The sequence below is a fragment of the Solanum verrucosum genome, unplaced genomic scaffold, assembly GCF_900185275.1.
Source record: "Solanum verrucosum unplaced genomic scaffold, falcon-dt-bn FXZP01000161.1, whole genome shotgun sequence".
Lineage (NCBI taxonomy): Eukaryota > Viridiplantae > Streptophyta > Magnoliopsida > Solanales > Solanaceae > Solanum > Solanum verrucosum.
In genome coordinates, this window is record NW_026020127.1 from 1,805,607 (window position 1) to 1,817,637 (window position 12,031).

The 12,031-nt window shown below is 35.9% G+C and overlaps 1 protein-coding gene across 3 annotated transcripts; it reads right to left on the reverse strand.

Annotated features, from left to right (window-relative positions):
* Nucleotides 1-150: 150 nt before the first annotated feature.
* Nucleotides 151-3,973, reverse strand: LOC125825891 (uncharacterized). Of its 3 annotated transcripts, none has more exons than XM_049505186.1 (9): nt 3,684-3,930; nt 3,551-3,608; nt 3,392-3,459; nt 3,015-3,194; nt 1,935-2,031; nt 991-1,100; nt 757-890; nt 494-676; nt 151-397 (listed from the first exon to the last, which is right to left on the reverse strand). In XM_049505186.1, exons 1-8 carry the CDS (start codon nt 3,843-3,845, stop codon nt 541-543), a joined length of 945 nt encoding a protein of 314 aa, XP_049361143.1. In that variant the 5' UTR covers nt 3,846-3,930; the 3' UTR covers nt 151-397; nt 494-540. The 3 variants fall into 3 exon arrangements, with proteins under 3 accessions (XP_049361143.1, XP_049361144.1, XP_049361142.1); XM_049505185.1 differs by having other exon boundaries at nt 348-425; nt 3,684-3,893; XM_049505187.1 differs by lacking the exons at nt 3,392-3,459; nt 3,551-3,608 and having other exon boundaries at nt 276-397; nt 3,684-3,973.
* Between the last annotated feature and the right edge of the window lie 8,058 nt (nt 3,974-12,031).

Consider the following 12,031-nt stretch of genomic DNA (forward strand, 5'->3'; position numbering starts at 1 on the left):
ATCATTGAACTACAATGGGAAGTAGACATCAATTCATTCAACTGCTGCGGTGGGTTTAAATTCCATGTAAATCTGCGCCAAACCAGCTGGACTTGTACCCTATAAATGCATAAAAGAGGACTACAAAAAACCTTCTAAAACAATGCAAACTTGGAGGATTTAGAATACACTGTTTCATATGAGAGTGTGGAGTGAAATATATATTTATCTTAACACATAGTACTTGGTTTTCACACACATACATATACATAATGTTCGAGCTGATAGTCGTAAATTGTGATTCTACTGAACCACTCTAGATTTACTGTAAACCATACACAAGAAGCACTTTTTCCTGGTTTACATCCACAAAGTAGAGGCTCCTCCAGCCTTTCCTAACAACTCCACTGAATCCAATCTGAGATTTTAAGAAGAATAGATAGTACCTAAAACATTTACAGAAAACTTTGAATTCTTAGACATTAGTGCATAAAGAGTAATCCATATGCTATACCTGTATATTTACATGTATTCAGCTCCAATGTTCATTCTCCTGAAGCGCTAAACTTTTTGCACAGAATTCACCTGTATTGCACGCTGAAGAAGTGACCTATACTCTTGACTTCTTGACCATTCATCGATCTCGCGTGCACGTAAAACAGGGAGTGGATGTGAAAGTTGCCTTGTTTGAGCATTTCTAAAGAGAACTTGTTGAGCTTAAAAAGAGTTACGAAAATAAGAAAATTGCAAGCCAAACTATCACAGAGTTATATTCACCTAATATACCACCCGACTGGGCTTGATGATGCTTTGTCATAAGAGCGAGCTTGCTCTAAGAATGCATCCACATTCAGTTGATCCGACAGAGATGGGCAGCCGCCCGCTAATTTCATTAGTACTGAAACAACCACCTCTTGTGGGAGCATGACAAAAGAAAAGGAAATTCATGCATAAGATTTTCTGATGTGGTTAATGCCCTTAAACTGAATTTACTATTCGGGTTTCATCTACCTTTGGATCTTGAGCAACAAGAAGTGCTGCACGATCACAGGTGAGTTCTGCTGCTCGAAGCCAGCGTAAGAGCTGTTCTTCTAGTCTTTGAGCAATCAAACTGCCAACACCTGTGGGTAAAAAGATTTCAAAATCATTTGTAACTGAAATATGCCCCTCTTGTTGCTTGCAGCTACACAACTAATCCCAAAAAATGCATACTGGCAGCTAAGGAGCAATACACTAAAGCATCCTATCCTATCTAAGTTTACCCCTTGTACTTTAGACAGCTGTCCGTAGCATCATAAGGGGGACCCCCTTTCGAGGTACAAGAAGAGTACGATACAAAGGAGGTTGGTCTTCGAGTCGAATTCCATACAAGCATTAAGATGAAATGTACTATGAGCCTTAATGCCCTTAATCATAAACATTTTGTAGCATTAACTTTTTTTGGATAACCGAAACATTTTGTAGCATAAACTTTTGGGCAAACAAAGTTTCACATATATGTTGTGAACAAGTTTTTCAGTTTTGAATCATCAAATCAGAACAACAATCTTTTTGTTCACCATGGTTACACATGAGACCATCAGGATGTTGATAAAAATATCCATATGCCAAACGAAAGATGCTTTAAAATAGAAAACATAAGGGCAAAAACTTTGCAACAACACTTACCTGCCATGTAATATTTTACATTTTCTTATAGATGATATACAATTTACAATGCAAAGAGACTCTAGACAGATTCACGTTGAAGCACTTCTATAAGTATCATGCGATTTCAAATATTCCAGGAATATTTGTTGCTGATAATCAATATAAATTGACTTAGGATATGTATTGTTTAACTTCTGCATTGCAACCCTTTTGACTGTTAATTTACCAGAAGTGGCTGGATTATCTGCTACTTCCATGTTCATTTCATCATTTATGTGTTATGCAAAGTAGAATGTAAGCCATACCAGGAACAGTGTAGGCCCCAAGAGTGAGAATATTAGCAAATGTCAACCACACACCATGATCACATTTCAGATGACCTAACTCATGAGCCAAGACAGCCTGGAAAGAATAACAAAGAACATAAAAGAGGCAAATCAAACGCATGCAGCAAAAATTATTAAGACAAGAAAAGTAATGCTTAAACCTGAGCTTGATAACCCAAGTTAGCTAAGAATGATTTGATGCACGAAAAAATAAAAGAAAAGACAAATCAAAGTAGGTTAAGATCTTCAAATAATGCTTAAGCCTTCCATAGGGATAGATACAGAAAAATTTCCAAGCAAATCATTCTTCTTGCAGTAGCTAAACTGATACATGCCTTTGTTCGGAATCGCATACAAGAACCACAAGTAGATACTAACAGCCAGGGGCGGCTCAATGTAATTGGGGGCCTAAAGCGAAATTTCAATTCGCGGCCTAAAATATAAATACACTTCATATACGTATTTATTCAAAAAAGAAAAATTACACTATTAAGATGAAAATTATTAGTACTTAATATTGTTTTTTGAGTTACTAGTTTTAGGTAAGATTTTATCAACACAACATTGATAAACATCCTTTAAGTGAGACAATTATTATATGCATTGTTTACATAATGATATAAGTAATAAGTTGATAAATATTAAATAAAGATAAGAGTTAGAAGCTTAGAATCATAGAATTTGACTCAAAAAGTTGATGACTTGGTATACCTCATTTTAATATGCTTAGAGTAATGCTTGAAACTAAAATTTAAAAAGAAATAAAAAAGAATTTGTAATTCACTTTGTTCAACACTTTTCACTGTTAATTCTTATTTTTAACAAAGTACAAAAGATGTTAAAGTGGATAAAATAATTTATTTTAAAAAAAATTATACTTTTTATCATAAATAATTAATTTTTCTATAAAAATTTTAACACATAATTTATTCTTGATAAAAATTTGGGGCCCCGAAATTTGGGGGCCTAAGGCAAAGGCCTTATTTTTAAAAGCATAGAGCCGGCCCTGCTAACAGCACTCATTTGAAAGTTAATGCAAATCAAATACAAAATGTATACCTGCAATTCCTTTTGACTGAGCAGCTCCACAAGGCTTGTATGAACCACTACAAAAGGCTTTTTACCACTGACAGCCAGGGTATATGCATTGGGTACAGGACTTTGACGTATATACAAGTCAGGAGCCTCAATATTGAGTATTCTAGCAGCCTCAACCATTAAGTAATGAAGTTCAGGTAGCTGAAAGACATGTTAAATCAGTTAGATGAGTGAAGATCTCTCTGACCTCTTTATTTTTTAAGACCAGGATGCACTGGATGTTGAGAATCTTATGTTACTAGGTGATTTTTCATTATTTCCATAGATAATTCCACTAGACAAGTAATTAAGCATCCACAGAACGAAGTGACCTAACAGTTAGATGCAAAATGAATAACCTGATTTTCCGAAACAAGAACTGACGTCCCTATGTTCTCCAGAAGCATAATTTGCTCTGAAACAGTCCCTGAAATATTAGACAGCAAAATTAGTGGTTGTAGTAATACTAATACTCCATTTGCACACTAGGAAACTAAGACAAGTCATCATTGAGTTACCTAGTAAGGCTTTTCCAATGTCGTTGAGACCAGGTATTGCTCTCAAAAGCAACGTATTCTGTGAAGGCAATTAAAACATGAGAAAGAGCATCTAAACAGCAGCAGCAGCAGGAAAAAGGGGAAGAAGAATGACCTGTCTGTCAAGAGGATGCCTAAAATCGTCTGCATCAAGATCACGAAACGTGAGGGAGGCTGCTCGACATACAAAAAGGCTCAATCTTTGCTTCCGAAATCCAGTAATCGGAGGTTTAATCTTACAACTGAGAACCGATGGGGAGAAGCAGAGTGAAGCCATTGAACAAGAAGATGAAGAGACTTGTTTTGTTGCTCACCACACCCCTACTCTTGCTCACATCAACCTTTTCGTAATATCTCAATTCATTTGTTTGGCCCCTCATATAATTGGGGAATAGACTTGTTCTCACTAAAAGAGAGAAAAAAAGAAAAAAAAAAGGAGAAAACTACGTAATTAGATATACTTTACTATCTTATATAATATTATCACTTATATTTGCAAAATATAGAAAAACATATATATTGAAAAAAATATATTGAAGAGTAATTTGCTTATCTTGTTTGGATGATTGTTACGTGTTATATTGTTAGTTTTTTTTATGGTTACTTAAATTCAATTGTATTGTATCGTTTAAATCTACAGTTGAGTAATGAAAAAGATTCATTTTATGTAAAGATCGATTTGATGTGATTGCATGGTTACCTTGATGTTTTTTTTTTCTCATTTTATCTTTATTTATTATTTAATAATTATACTTCATTATTTTACCTACCTTTTTATAGTAGCTCTGCCTCATGCCTTACTTTTCTTGTAGGTTTATTATTCGAATTATAGATATGTGACATTATGTAACTAAGGAGAACGATACAATCTATCTAAACATTGTATATTCAAAACAATACAGTACGATACAATGCAATACAATATATTATGAAATAATATGTAACAACCATTCAAACAAAGTGCAAGCTAGTGGAGTTTGGCCAAAGAAAATAGAAGATTAAAAACAGAAAAAACACTTTTGAATTTGACATAAAGTAATTATTAGTTTCATCTCCTACACTTAATTTTGATTTGATATATTTGAAGTCCAAATTCTAATAAAATTTAAAAAGTAATTTGAATAGAGGGGGGTGGACCCACGCCCAGGCGGCGGCTAATATGTTATCAAGATGCAGTTTGTTGTGGATAAGGAGAAATAGTTGAATGGCAATGGTATCGAAAGAGGAATTTCTTCATCTCTTTGATCGCTTTGTTTTCCTCATTTGCCAACATGGTATGTATGTATGTACTTGATTTGCTTTTCTTCAACTAACTGTCTATTTCGCCTTTTGTTGCCTTTATCCTCAAATCAAATCAAATCATGATTTGCAGATGTCAAGCAAAAGATTGTGGATGTTGTCAATCACAAACATGTTAACATTCATTTTTCACTTTCATACCTAATCATGTCAATATCTTCCATGTTTATGATTCTACTTTGAAATCAAAAGATGGATATGCATGAAGCTGTTGCTATTACAACTGTTATCCAAGAGGAGATATTTTCAGAGATGGGATTGGTGAGCTTTTGATCGCTCAACAAATTAACCCAGACTATTTTTGTGTACGCAAATGCTTCTTTTGTGAAAAGAATAAGCATTTTGATTCTAACCATCTTGCTTGGTCCTTGCGTTTCAAAAAAGAGATGTCAAGTTGCAGATTTGTTACAACCCGATTTTGTAAATGTAGTTCATGTATAATTCTTGTTGCTGATAGTACTATTTCATGAAATTGTATATTTTAGCTTGGAATAACAAGCCAGATTGCCCGATAATCCTGTTTTCATTGTTAGATTTGATTAAAATATGGAGCATTGCTTATTTTCGTCAGTTTAGAAACTAATACTAACTTTTTTCCACTGGTGAAAATGTAGTGTCATCTAGTATTTGGGGAAAATGCTTGCTTCATAGAGTTCTATATAACCATTAGGAATTCCTTATTTCTCTGTTGCAGATCCACAATTTGGTCTTGCTTGCTTGGGAAAAATAAACATGACCTATGAGAGTGATCGACACCTGATGATTCGTTTTTACGAATTTGTTGCAAAGTAAGATCAGAATATTCCGTCTTTAAGGGTATTGCAGTGCATGTGCTCATTTATGTATATCAATTTTATTCTTCTGTTATTATTAAGATGAACTTGTATATTGTGTTTAATTTCACCTTTGGACCTTTTCAAGAAAATTTCTTGGCAAAGTGAGTGCTCAATAGGATATAATGCAGTGCATTTCTCTTCTTTATTCAATAGACCATTAAGGCTACTCTTGCTAACAACTCGAGTACATATATAATGAATATTGAATTCTATAAAAGTAGCTGACTAGGATTTATTTTTTCTTTATTCTACCTTCCATGAAGAGAAGAAATGGCTTGTGAAGAGGCCGAGCTTGGGCCGGACAGGTTTGCTGAAAGATTAACGATGCAACAGAATTTACAAGAGCAGGTAAGAGATCTCTTCTCTTGTGGTTTAATTATGTTATAGCTGTGATAGTAAGAGTGGATACAAATATTTTGACAACAACTGGAGATGCTGAAGTACATGCACAACTTTCAACTAAATTTCATATTAAGACGATTTCCTCATGAATGAAGATGCTAACTTCATAAACAAAACATTGAAAAACATGAACTCTTTGCTTGATCAAGACATCAAGGGAAGTCAAATAAGTACCTGAAGCAATGGAGTATGTTGACCATGAGCTTTTGTCATCAAAGTTTACAACTCTATGAAAGTGATGGAAGATACTAAATTATATTTCCACATAAATTAGCTATTTATTTTGGTTGTGGTACCAAATAGTGTTCTTCTAAATTGATCTGCATGTTTGACAGATTCACCAACAGTTGAATAAGGCTAACTTTGATACTGAAGCTTCTGTGCTGACAGTGGAGCAGATGCAGGATGTTGTTTGACGGAGAGTATCACCTTTGTTCCAGCCTAGATAATTGGAGGGAGCTCTCTTGGAGTTACTAATGTCATACTGGCTGCAAACTGGGGAAGTTGAGGCTCTAGTTTCAGTTTTTTACTTGGAAGTAACTTGACAGTTTACTTCATTTCATTTGTATTTGAAAGTCCATCTGATGTGGTGTAAGGTGAATTGTAGAGCGGTACAAAGGTTTCAATTGTACTTTTTATTGCATTATTTTTATGCTCTTACGTTGTCAAAAATACAATAAGAGTAGTTGGAAAGATGCATTCTCCATTTAGCATTGCCATGTAGTTACTAATCGTCCTCGTCCTCATCCTCTTGGTGATATATATTTCCAGTTCCACCCCGAAAGCGATGACACAATATTTCCTTTGACAAGTTTACAACGTGAATGTAAAAAGGATTGGTAGGGGCTGAGGATAATCCCACTACCACTTGCTCATGTTGGTCTTTTCATTTTGGTTATTGATACTAGTCACATTGCGAAATTGTTCTTTTGCCTTTTGCTAGTAAATTGCATTACTGAATTTGCCTTCCATTTTTACTTGAAAATGTGAACGTTTACCCCTCGAGACTAATGCACGCGTCGTCACAGACGCCCCACACCATTAATAAGATTGTCATGATTGCCCTCAATAATTTTTGGCCAAAAAGCCGTTGGGATCATATATCACCAAAAATTCAAGGACTATAGCACACGTAAAATGGAAAATTTGGTATTTTCCTCTCTGGGTCTTGTTGGAACTTGAAAATGCAGACGTTTACCCCACACACCATTAATAAGATCACCAACAAACACCTCTAATCACTGTTTTTTCTGTAGTGACACTATATATAATATTAGAACAAAAAACTACCTAAATACCTTGTGTGACTATAATTCTATGTAAATAAAAATATGATAAGATAAATAAGCAAAACAAATTAGGGAGTTGAACGGACAGATCTCGAAAATACCTATGATCAATAAAAAATTGCATCAAACGGATATCCGAGGAAAAAGTTACAATCGTTTGAAGTCTCACCAAATTAGAGATTGAAACTTGAAAAAGTAGTTGTAAATTGGTGAAACTTCAAACGGTCATAACTTTGGCCTCGGATGTCCTTTTCAGGCAATTTTTTTTGAATTTGGGTACTTTTTCGACCAACTATGTAACACCCCGTAAATTAGGTAGTTGAACTAGTGAGTTCTAGAGCCTTTGGTGAGAGGTTTGGAGTGTCATATGAGCATTAAAATAAGATAAATGGTTTCCGTACTTAGAATAGGGGTTTTAGGGGTTAAACACCCGGGTATAACTCCCCAAGGGGTCCTTGAGGAGGACCCCAAAACAGCCCCCAAAACAGTCCACAAAAGCTGATTTTTGTGACCTACGGTTGCAATTCACTCCCAGTAGATCAACCTACACCCCGTAGGTCATGGGCGTAGGTCAGAACTGAGTTGGCCTGAAAAATATGAGCCTCAGGTCCAAACCACGGACCAAGACCACGGACAGTAGTCCTATCCACGGACCGTGGATGGCAGGGCGTGAGTCATGGCAGTTTTTCAGCTTTTAGTGTTAGTTGAGTGTTTAGGGGTTAAGTTAGTTATTAATTAGGGGTTAATGTAGGTCGGATAATAGGTTATTTAAATACCTATATAAGCCTAATAGACCTCTAAACTAATCACTTTAACTCATTAATCTAAAGACCCCAAAACTCTCTCCAAAAATCATCTCTCTAGAATTGAAGAAGAAGAAGAAGAAGAAGAAGAAGAAGAAGAAGAGGATGAGGAGGAGGAGGAGGAGGAGGAGGAAGGCAGTAGCTTAGGGAGATTTTCACCATTGATTCAAGATTTGTTTAGGGATTTGATTGAAGGTATGTTAAGCTTAATCTTCCATGGGTTCTTCCACCCATGGAGCCCCTATAGTTTCCCCACTTGTGAAATCAAAAACCCAATTCTTGCTAGGGTTGTGCTTGCATTGTGGGTAGGGTTTGGATGTGATTCCAATCTAGTGGATAACATCCAATTATGATTGAATTAGCTTTGTTTAATGATATTATGATGATTTCATGTGATTTCTATGGTAAACCCTAATCTAAATTGATGAATGTGATGTTTGCGGGTTTATGCCATTAGATGTGAAATTGAAGGTTCATGAGTAATCTTCCTAAATCAATATCATGAGTAATAATTGATCAATATTAAGAATACCTAGACATGAATTGAACTAGACTCTATACTACATGATTTATCCTGACTTGTAAAGTTGGAATTGAACCTTTAGGATGAATTATGGCTAGAATCACCTAGTAATGAAGAAAGTGATTGAATGCCTTGTAATCTAGGTTCATAATATGTTTCTATGATGTAGAGTTATTGAGAATGAAGACTCATAGTTGTGAATGATGATCATTAGGGCTTATGCAAGAAGCTAATATGGTTAACTTTAGATCCCTAGGCTTTGAGAGTAAAATCTACATATGAATCCAAGGCTAATGAATAGAATTGTGTTGAGAGACCTTTACCAACCTAGATCACCTTATGAATAATAGATGGTAGGAAGTGATAGAATCACTTAGGTCATGATGATATCCTTGTCTAATGAAGAATTCTAGACATGATACTAAGTATGAATATGGACTTAACATGAAAGACTCTTCACATAGTAATAGTTCTAGGGTGGAAGGACTTCTCCTAACTAATTGAACCTAAGGCTAGAGGGCCTTTATACCTAGGTCATGGATGGTGATAGTTTCTCACACATGGTCTAAAAGTAGTTTAAGAATGGATTGGTTGTCAAGAACCTCTTTCCATAAACTTGAGTCAAAGTAGAGACTTAATGATTATCTTGTGGGATTTATGCCTAGTACCGAGTGGATACTGAAATGAGATGGAGGTCCCCACCTAGTTGAGTTTGGGCTTTCATGGAGCTTCCCACCTAGTTAGTTTGGGCTTCCCACATGGGATCTCTCACCTATAAGTGTATTGATTTCCCCAAGTATGTCTCATGAGATGTAAGCCTCACCTAGTGGAGTTTGGGTTTCTAGTAGCAATCTCCGTATCCCATAACTACATGCCCCTTAGGAAGTTATCTAGTGGATCCAACTAAGCTAACAAACCGGTCTTTCCTTGGCAAGTGGACCAACCCTTGATGGTGTGGGTAACACCAAGAGAGATCATGTGATAACTCATATGTTCTCATGTCGATTAAGGCTATATCCCAATTAAACAAGATTGGTAATGAACTAAGATTGTGCTAAATGTAGCATCTCCTAGAGTTCAAACCTCATGGGCAAAGATTATGCATAAAGTAGCATCTCTTAGGGTCCAATGCAAATAATGGTCTAATATTATGCTTGAATAGGAATCTCCTAGAGACCAAACTGAATGAACTAAGAGTATGCTTTAAGTAGTGTCTCCTAGAGTTCAATCATGATGAACCAAGATGTACCTAGTGTAGTATCTCCTAGGGTTCAACCTTTATGGTCTAAGATTGTGCTTGAAGAAGCATCTCCTAGAAATCAAAACTTAATGAACTAAGATTATGCGTTAAGTAGCATTTCCTAGGGTTCAAGCTTAATGAACTAAGATGTACTTAATGTAGTATATCCTAGGGTTCTAAGAAGTGAGGGACAAAGACAAGTTAGTAAAGGACCTCATAATTTTCAAAGTATAAATGGACTTAGATATGCTTGAGTAAGGCCTCATAGAGTCCATAATGATAAATGAACCTAGACATGCTAAAAAGAGTATCTCATAGGGTCCAACTTTATAATGAACTTAGATTATGCTTTAAGTAGCATCTCATAGAGTTCAAACATGATGAACTAAGATGTACCTAGTATAGTATCTCTTAGGGTTCAAATCAAGAAGAAACTAAGATAGACTTAGTAAATTGTCTCCTAGAGCTCCAATGCTTTAAAAAGAAGGCTGGTCTCTAAGTTAAGGAACGTGAGTATGATGACCTAAATAAGTACTTAGAATGAGTAGTAGTATGGGATGCTACTTATGCCTTGCACAAGTATGACTAAAGGTTACCTTATGAGTGTTGTCTTACATGAGTGATGCTTGGTGGATTGTTGCTATAGATGCCTTCCAAGATAGGATTGACTAGAAGTGATAATTCCTTTGTCTACATGAAGTAAGTCAATAGTGATACCAAAGGAGGGTGAATATGACTAGGATGACTTCAAGGTAATGCTTAATGTGAAGGGTAGTATGTGATACCTTTTATGCATTGCACAAGTGTGCCTTGAGGTTACTTAGGAGTATGGTACCCTTATGGTAGAAAAGTTTAAGACTTAACTATGCCTATAAACCATGATTAGGATGACCAAAAAGGGATACTTGGCTTGGGAGGTATTATGGGATGCTATTCTTGCTTTGCACATGTATGCTTTTGGAGGTTAATTGAGAATGGTTCTATTATGGTATTTATGACCAAGAGTCAATTGTGCTTATATTATTATGACTTATCTATTATGCTCATTAACTATGTCTTATGTTGACCTATGTTCATGTGGTGCTTATATTGGAGATTTTGCTAAGACTATGGCGATTGTGTTATTATCTCTTATGCATGTGTCTTATGTTGACTAACCATTTTAAGATGTTCTTATGATGTTGTGCTAGCTTTCATACTTGGTACATTTTGTACTAACGCATATTGCCTACATTTTAACCAAATGTAGGGTCTTGGAGATTGAGTTCATTTGGAGGCTAGGTTTCTAAGGTGCAAGGAGAGTTGAAGATCTTGGTGAGTTCTCATAGCTTCGAGGACGAAACCCACCTTACCGTTATGCCTTATATTTTCATGTTGAAACTATTGTATGGGCTGTGTCCCAAGAGTTTATTCTAAAAAGTTGTATTAGATGGTTTGAGACAAAGTCTAGAAATTCTTCCGTTTGCTTTTATTAGAAATGACTTCGATTTTAGAAGTTTTAAATCTTCCCGTATTTTCTATTATCTTATGTTAAGGATGTACTAAGGGCTTGTATACGACCCCTTCGGGGTCAAGTACGCCAAGTTACGTCTAGGGGGTACCCCTGGGTCGTGACAAACTGTCTTCATAGCTAAGGTCTTAATGGAGGTCCATGTAAATTTTTGGCAAAATGACGTCGGAATTTCGTGTCACCAAAAAATCCTGTGGTCTATAGCACATGAAAATGAGCAAAATGGGGGGTTTACCTGCTTCGGGGAACGTTTGACCTTAAAAATGGACCGTTTTGGCCGTAGTGACCAACTAACTCCATAGCTAAGGTCTTCACGGAAGTCCATGTAAATTTTTGGCAAAAATGACGTCGAAATTTCGGGTCACCAAAAATCCCGTGGACTATAGCACATGAAATCGGCAAAATGGGGGGTTTACCTGCTCTGGGGCTCGTTTGACCTTGAAAATGGGTCGTTTTGGCCGTGTTGACCAACTGGCTCCATAGCTAAGGTCTTAACAGAGGTCCATGTAAATATTTGGCGAAAATGACATCAGAATTCCAGGTCACCAATAAATCTCGTGG

What these genes read in the sequence shown, in the direction of transcription:
- LOC125825891 (XM_049505186.1), bottom strand. Translation starts at nt 3,845, where the DNA reads ATGGCTTCACTCTGCTTCTCCCCATCGGTTCTCAGTTGTAAGATTAAA. An exon ending in TCAGTCAAAAGGAATTGCAG is followed by an intron (nt 2,032 to 3,014) that starts GTATACATTTTG and finishes TATTCTTTCCAG; the next exon opens with GCTGTCTTGGCTCATGAGTT. An exon ending in CCAGTCGGGTGGTATATTAG is followed by an intron (nt 677 to 756) that starts GTGAATATAACT and finishes AGTTCTCTTTAG; the next exon opens with AAATGCTCAAACAAGGCAAC.